This window comes from Juglans microcarpa x Juglans regia, chromosome 8D (assembly GCF_004785595.1).
Source record: "Juglans microcarpa x Juglans regia isolate MS1-56 chromosome 8D, Jm3101_v1.0, whole genome shotgun sequence".
NCBI classification, from domain to species: domain Eukaryota; kingdom Viridiplantae; phylum Streptophyta; class Magnoliopsida; order Fagales; family Juglandaceae; genus Juglans; species Juglans microcarpa x Juglans regia.
In genome coordinates, this window is record NC_054608.1 from 906,484 (window position 1) to 915,000 (window position 8,517).

General features: G+C 38.3%; 1 protein-coding gene across 1 annotated transcript; it reads left to right on the top strand.

Annotated features, from left to right (window-relative positions):
* The first annotated feature begins 4,806 nt into the window (after positions 1-4,806).
* LOC121242983 lies at positions 4,807-7,856 on the top strand. The gene is made up of 2 exons (XM_041141031.1): positions 4,807-4,964; positions 7,350-7,856. The coding sequence occupies exon 2, from the start codon at positions 7,383-7,385 to the stop codon at positions 7,674-7,676; it is 294 nt and encodes a 97-aa protein (XP_040996965.1). The 5' UTR covers positions 4,807-4,964; positions 7,350-7,382; the 3' UTR covers positions 7,677-7,856.
* Positions 7,857-8,517: the final 661 nt, after the last annotated feature.

Here is an 8,517-nt window from a genome sequence, read left to right on the forward strand (position 1 = left end):
CTTGCCAATATAGCTCAAGATGTGTTAGCTATTCTCATATCTACTGTTGCTTCCGAGTCGGCATTTAGCGTTGGAGGTCGTGTCTTAGATCTATTTCGTAGCTCATTGGCTCTTGCAATAGTTGAAGCTCTTATCTGCACACAAAATTTGTTGATGGCTCCCTTCGTTAATTATAACTCCCAAGATGTAATGGAAAATGCAGAAAACTACAAGTTAAATACTGGTAAGATTCATATTTGAAGAATATTTTCATATAGTCATTTCAATTAATTAGATTTTTAACATAACTTTTTTTTCATGTAGAGATGATGATGAGTATTTTGAATGAGGCCGAATGAAGACTACTTGAATTTTCCTTACTAACTCACGGTGATTATTGAAATTCCTTATTTGATTGTTTCTCATATATGCTGGCTGCTTCAAATATGCTTGATAAGAGGAGAATCTTATACCATTTGTATGCTTGAATTGCCTTTGCAGGCGGGTAGTCCAAGTTCTTCACTGAGTTGCTGAAAGATCAATTTTTTGGGGTTCTGGTTTCAATCTTATACATAATTACAAGTGTATATGAATATTTTTGGAGTTGTGCAAATATTATGGAAGAAATATGACACATATTTGTTTTTGGGGTCAGACTGTTCAATTATTGTTATTTTTCTAGAGTAAAAAAGTATATTGGATTAATTCACTTTGGACTCATTGCACTTCGGGCTCTCAATGACTGAGTAAAAAAGCTTAGAAGATTAATTCACATGAACAGCACTTGGCAATGTCAAGGCATCCTTTATCATTGAGCATGACTTCACTCTCCTTTGGCACATCACTTTCATCCTCATCATCCTCTATTTCCCAGAGGAAACTAGGATATGTTGTATGTAGATGGCTGGAAACCAAGAATCGAAAAGTAAAATTGCAGGACAAATGCATGCCAAGTATCTACCAAGAAAAAAAAAATCTTTCTTCCAATGTTATATATAAAAATAAATAAATAAAAATTAATCGGGTAATTTTTGAAAAAAAAAAAAAAAAGCAGTTCGGTTAAACGGGAAACATGACCGATTCGAGTAATCGAGTGACATGATCGGGTCTGGTTGAACAGACCTAAATTTCTTCATCAAGTGTACCTTATTGTTCGTAGACGGCTTTTCATACATACTAGACAAAGTCGGCATGAAATCCAACGTGGTTCTTTCCTTACTGACACTCTGTGCTACTGTTCTGGATAAGGTCAGCCAAACAAGACCTAGAACCTGTCGATCAAATAGGGTCCACTTAGCTGCATTATCCATGCTCTTCTACTTCTTTTCCAACAGTGGAAGGTGGAGCCTTTTCCCATAGAGATAGTCCTCAATCTACATCTTCCAATACCCAAAATCAATGCTATCAAACTTCTCGATTCTAGGTGTGTTTACTTTATCTTCAGCTATCATTCTCCTTCAGATCCGACCAAGGCCCTTGATACCAGTTGTTGTGAAATGTTATGCAAACACATATACACAACAATGACAAGTAAAGTAAAAGCAATGACGATGAAGCACACGACACATAATATATGTGGTTCGACAAATTGCCTATGTCTATAGAGCTACAGAAATCTTATTAACAAAAGAGATTACAACCACTCAATCTCAAATCACACTCTCTAGAGTTTTTTGCTCTCTCACACAATATGCACTCTCGACAATTGTTCTCTCTTAATTATTTGGCTGAAGGGTCGTACAAAATATGTCAAACATGATAAATATATATCAAACGTCGCTGAAAATCCTAATTTGGCAAAACTGTGTACTTCGCTCGAGCGGCGAGTCGAGTGCGCCTCGAGCAAACGGCCAAATCAACATTGGCTCGAGCGGGATGTAGAGCGAGGTCGAGTGAACACTAGGATTTGTGTCTCGCTTGAGCTCACTGTCGAGCGGTCTTGAGCGAACTCTCTGACTTGCACCAGCTCGATCTCACTGTCGAGCAATCCTGAGCAAACTCTCTAATTTGCCTTTGCTCGAGTGGCTAATGACTCCGCTCGAGCAATGTGGACTAGATAGTCAATAGAAACACATGCCTCATGTCCATCATGTCTAGATCGGACCTCCGGTAGTAGTAGCAGTAGTATTAGCCATTGATTTTAGGACCAAAACTTTCATGAGTTCAAAGATAAAACCCTGCAGGACAAAGAGTAGCTGGGAGATCAAAGAGATCCAAAAATGTATGAAGTTGATATATGAAAGGTAAATTCTTATTGCAGTCCTCAAATGGGGATGCATTGCAAGCTTAATGAAACGCAGTGTCTGCATTTTAATAGAGGGAAATTTGGTCTTCAGAAACCCACGATGAAACAACCCTTAGATGACATTGAAACGCCCCCACGTATGAAATTATTGCCCCCATACATAGATGAAATCGCCCCCCTCGCCCCATCACCGTCGCCCCAATATCTTTCTGTTGTTTGAAGCATGGTCAACCAAATGTCTTATCTTTCAATATTTAGCGGTCGCGAATTATTTATCATGTTGGAATTGATCTGTGCTATTAATGTTGCTCCTCTCACTGGAGGTTACTATGTCCAGGTATACGTTGCTCCTGGTTTTACAACTAAATGGTCTAATTTAAATCCCATTTTCAAGTTTCATGAAGACGCATGCAGTCCATGTAAAAATAAGAGGTGTTAATGCTAGCCGCAGACCCTTCCTTTGCTAGTTGCCTAAGCTTGTTGATAACAGCCAAGGCGAGGGTTCTAGAGTTTCTTCAGGGACCAAATAGTACTGACTTAGTTTGGGTTTCCTTGAGAGTGTTCAGCCCTATATTGTAGTTGCAATATTTCGGGAATCAGTAAAGTATATATTTCAGAGAAAACAACGATGGTGGAGGAGATTGCAATTTGTTTTGGCTTAAGGTTGTAGAATAAAGAGGGGTAATGTAGTCAACTCAAGCCTAAATATAGGGACAATTTGATCATTTCATACACTGGGACTGCAATATAGTCCTCTAAAAAGAGCAAATAATCTTTATAATGGACAAATAATAATCTTTATAAATATTAAAAGATAAGACATAGGAAAAGATCAAATAATAATAAGGAAATTAAACAAGAAACAGAACTACTCATGGCGCCATGCATAAAAGATCAGAACTCCTCATCAAAATTTTCTATTAATTAAACAGAAGCAATATTTCTGGATCAAAGACTTGATAACAAGATTGAATGTACATTAAGATTCATCAATGGATCAAAGGTTCTGAAGTAATTGAAAGGGAGAAAAGAAAAAAAAGTGAGTGATCAATCCACTTGGCGACGGCATGTTGGACATGTTTTCGACTTCTGCAGCCAGGGCAATATACAAGCACGATGATAAACATGTGAGCAATCCATGCGAAGAAGCTGATCTTTTGCCCCATTCGAAGATGCAAACTCCTCCAAACATATGCTGCACGTTCCCAACTCCTGATCGCTCTTGCTCGCAACAAAGCTCCCCTTCTCCATCAATCTGATGATCGCACTTCTAGATGCGCCTCCATTGGGTGACAAATCCCCATCATCATCATTAACGGCGGCTTCCCAAAACGAACCTATTTCGCTCAAGTACGTTATAGGATTAGAGGGTCTCTCCTCGTGAAATATCTCGTGGAAGAAATTCAACTCGACCGTCAACAAATACCCATTGAACCGGGAGGCCGCCTGATGCTGCAACGCGAATGACGAGATATTCTCGGCCACGGTCACGCGGACTGGAGCGTTGTCGAAGTTAAGCCGTGAAGAGAGCCTGGAGTTAAGGTAGGCTCGGTGCCATACCGGGCTTGAGAGCACCTGGGGAGGAACTCGGATGAAAAGCGAAGGTATCGTATGGTAGTGGTTATCATCGATTGGGATGTAGCCGCCGTTGGGGGTCCGCACGTGTTCTCGGCGACTACTGACGTAGCGAATTTCGAGGTTGCCCCAGCCGCTCACCTCTCTTGCCATCATTTGCAGAGATACACCAGAGGATTCGGAAGCCACTGCTTGGGAAGCCATGGATTCGGTTCGTTCAAAACTTGAAAAACGAGAACTCAAAGATGGAATGAAGGATCAGAGGCAATAAGCTTGATCGGTAATTATCATGCATTCTCGCATGACAAGCATGGCACATATATATAGAAGGAAATCACAAAACTAATCTTTATCCATTTCTCAAAAAATCTTGATCTTCATCCAATTAATTATAGAAAACAAATCTAAAACACATCTCTTGATCATACAGTAACAACCTCGTTTCTAGGTTAATTCATAATATTTCTGTTTCTATAAATTCATCTGTTCTTTTTTCTTTTTGTATTATCATCTATGATTTTTGAATAGATAAAAGTATAGCCTCAAGTAATTGGGATTAACGCCACTACTACATACTATGTTGGAGATGGGCTTTGAACCCTTTTAATTAAAGCAATATTCTAAGATTATCCCTTTTAATTAAAAGGGATAAAATACTTTAGGATTGAAAGTTTTGAATGGCTCTAAATTATACCAATTACCAAACTCACAACATTTTGCTTTCTGTACGTATTTGTAACGATGACTCGAAATTTCCCGCAATAAGATACAAAATTGAATTTTGAGTTTTAATATTTACTATCTCTGAAATAAAAAAGTTTATTTATTCTAAATTAGAAAATCATATCCGAACCTCTTAGTGGTTCTTCAACAAAAAGGAAGAAGATATAAAAAAATAAAAAAATGAAAAACCACGAAAAAGAAAAAAGAAAGGAAAAGAAAAGGAGGTGGAGCCTAAACGCACAGCTTAGGAAATTACAGAGACGCTCCTTTGTAGATGCCCACAGAATCTGAACGCCCTCTGCTCCTTCTCCCACGTATAAAATGAAGTCCACTTTCTTAGATCCCTCATTACAGCCTCCCATGAATCAACACCAGGTCTATCATCACGGCACTGTATTGAACATACACCACCACACAGACTGACAGACCGAGAGAGGAAGAGGTGTGTTGCTCAGATCTCAATTAGTTCCTTCACGTTTCACTCTTCTTAAGCACTTTATAGCTTCCTTCCCATTGTATGATTCAGAACCTTTTGCAAATTCTTTCAGCTCATACATATTAATCTTTGCCCCGATCTTATGCACGCATCCGCTCGCTTCTTCATTTAATTGACTTTTTTCGGGTATTGATATATTTGAGTTATGGATGTAACTTTCAATAATTTTGTCATTCGAAGTTCTTGTCTTTTTCCTTCAATTGCAAAAAATTTCAGGAAAATACTTATTTCTTAATGTGGGTTTCCGTTCTTTTTTAATTTTGGAGTGCTGGGAGCAAGATAATTGTTTGTTCCTGTGAGGTTCTTAGGCTATGGGTTAGTGGGTATATATGATCCGCATAGACATTACTTTGGGCGATTGAAAATGAAGCCTTTTTTTTATATGTAGGTCGTTCATCGGATTCGGTTATATTTGTAAGAGAATTATTGTTCTTGTTTAGGGCATACATACACCTTTTAGGAGCATGGCATACATGGCTGCTTTGAAGGATGGAAAGCTTTTTTCATTGAATAGAACACCTAGGACCAGTATTGGCTTTGGGCAGTTCGTGGTTTTGGATGTGTGCCGAGGAAATAGCCTGTCCTACTTCTAACTGTCAAGATTGGGGACTTGGTAAAAATGTTTGTTGCATCAAATGGCTTCTCCTTTCACTAGAAGTAAGGGATGGAGGCGCATGATTTTACATCAGTGATGTAAACAAAGCACATCATATAAGCTCACATATTGTGGAAATATGCTCTGGAACTTTATCAACCACGTCTTCCTCTCTCTATGGTTATTTTTCATACAATTGAAGTGTCAACCCAGTTCACATTCTGAGACTCATTTTGTGTTCTGTTTTGGATTCTACTCAAAGGAAGAAGTGGTGAATGCAACAGATGGGTCAAAACAGTTCCACGGGTTGCATGCAGTCATCTCAAGAAAGGCGAAACTTTAGTTCTTTTATGACTAAACTAATATAGAATAAGCACCGTAAAGATCAAAGGAATCGAAATTGACCAATAGCCAATGCTAACAAGCAAGGCCGGACGAGGGTTGATATAAAGAACTGAACATGTTTCCAAAATTGTCACGTAGGGTCTCTTTTCTTTTCCTTACAGGGGGATAATTTTAGCTGATGTGCAGAACAATTTTAGCTAGTCTGCTTCTAGGATTTCCCAACAAGCACTATATAATGGAAAGGAGGCTAATGCTTCTATAGAAATACCAATTGCAATTTATTACGTTCATTACCACTAAAATTTTAAGAAAAGGTTTCTCTATTGTGTGCAATACCAAGTGGTGAGCATAAAAATAGTGGGTCTGTGGGGTGATTGCCATGTGTGAAATGTTGATGGGAACAGATACGATTTTGTAATTTTTATTCTATTTATGACTTTGTTGCTGCAAACTTTTTTATACTTCACAAAATGAGTGGGGATGCTGTATTACTGTTGTATTGAATAAAATAATTGAATTTGAACACCATGGAAGGATGGTTTTATGGTTTTATGGTTTTACTCAGGTGGATGAACTTCTGTGTTCATTTTTGCTATTAGGAATGAATTATTTTGTAAATAAGGTCTTCCATACCTGTCTGTATATTGCTGTTATCCTTCCTATCCATAGTCTTTTATATACGTCCAACCTTACTGAAGAGATAAATAGCTGGTGTAGCAATTCCAGAATCAGTATAGAGCAAACTTATTAGATTATACAAATGTGTATATGTTGTTACACCGTTATTTAAATACAAACTGAAACATGCAGTTTTGAGTTTTTCTCTATTTAATTTGCTGGTCTGCCCCCAAATTCAAGGACATTGGATTTTATTTTATGATTAATTTTTGTAGTAAGTTTATGCTCTGTTCTCGATCTTTCTGTAGCCCACTTGAACCTCAAGTTTTCTATTTGGTTATTGATGTAGTTTATTTATAGAAAAATTATATTCATAAGCCTCACACACCACACACCACCCTTTTTGTTATTTTTTTAATTTTTTTCTCTTATCAAATGTGTGGTATATGGATGATGAGTAGAAGAATTCAATTGTTTTAAGAAGAATAAAACCAAAAAAAAAATAATTAAAAAATAAAAGAAATTGTGGTATGTGGTGTGTGGGGTTTATAAATAGCAAAGCTCATTAGTCTTGACAACTTGCACTAGAATGAATATGATTTCTAATGGATAATTGTTTCGCTTCACCCTTTACACACAATATGTAAACCTCAATTTGGCTTCAAGACTCCTACATTATTCTCTTTCTTCTGTATGTCATTTGGAAATTCTCATGTACAGTAATATAATTCTGACGACTCCTTTTATTTTATCATCCTATATAATCGCCACAGACAACTTTTGGGAGATTGCTCAGGGGTCCAAACATGAGTCTGCAGTGTCTTGTGTGTCACTGTGTAGAAAGTCCTTCGCACTCTTTTAGGAGTTTTTCTACTTCTGACAATGATGGAAGATGTTCTGCTATTGCCAATTGCTTAACCCGGAAATTATCACTAACCCCAACTGCGGCAACCTCTTGTTACACATCATCATCCAAAGTGACCCCACAACCAACAATTCCAGGCAACAATGTGGGTGCCCCTCGACTTGTCCGAAGCCGGGCTGTGAGAAGGGATCTTGTGAGAGACTGGAACTTTGATGAGGTGGTGCTGGAGCATTGATTTTGTGAGTCTGGGACTCTAGGATAGGAAGAGTACAGCGCTCTTCTCGTGGAATAGGATTAGAGCAATGCCTTGCTCTGTGTACTAGTTGTATTTTGCCACGGGTGCAATTGAACTCGCTTTTTCTTTGGAAGAGTTTGAGCATTTGTAACCATTTTGAAAAATTGAATTTGTTCTTAATACTTTGTCCATATTTCTAATCTCTTGGTATTCTTTTGATGATTCATGTTACTTGGTGAAGTTGGGCTTTGATTCTGTTATACCATCACCTACGGGTTTCAGTGGTTTAATGCATATGCAATGAAAATACATTTAGGTCTGCATGGGTGGAAATATTACCTGAATTTCTTCCCAAACATAATTTTGAAGATCAAAATATTTAACATCAAACTTGTTATGTTTTTCCACGATAATAGTTCATTCTCTTCATCAGAAATTTACAACAAATAAAGTCCGGAACTTGAATCAAATTGATCCTCTTGAGCCAGCTGAGCCTGGAGTAGTAATGAGGAGCAGAACACAACCAAAACACATCACAACCACCATTTCTTCTGTCCTCTGCTTAGTTCCCACTCTGTTCCTAGCACTCACCACTCTCATCTTCACTCTCTCCCTCACCTATATCTTCCTCTTCTCTAGCCGTCGTACCCAATTAATTCTTCAAACCACCCCTCCACAGCCTCACAATTCCATCAAAGTCTATGTTGCTGACCTCCACAGATCCCTCAACTATGGCCTCCTCGACGAGTACTGGTCTTCCGACGCCCACCTCTCTTCCAAATCTGATCGCCAGATCATGTCGACCCATCTCCCCGTCGAGTACTGGATCATGGGGGACCTC

Bases quoted from the DNA above. Each gene is read 5' to 3' on its own strand.
- LOC121242983 (XM_041141031.1), top strand. From the start codon at position 7,383: ATGAGTCTGCAGTGTCTTGTGTGTCACTGTGTAGAAAGTCCTTCGCAC.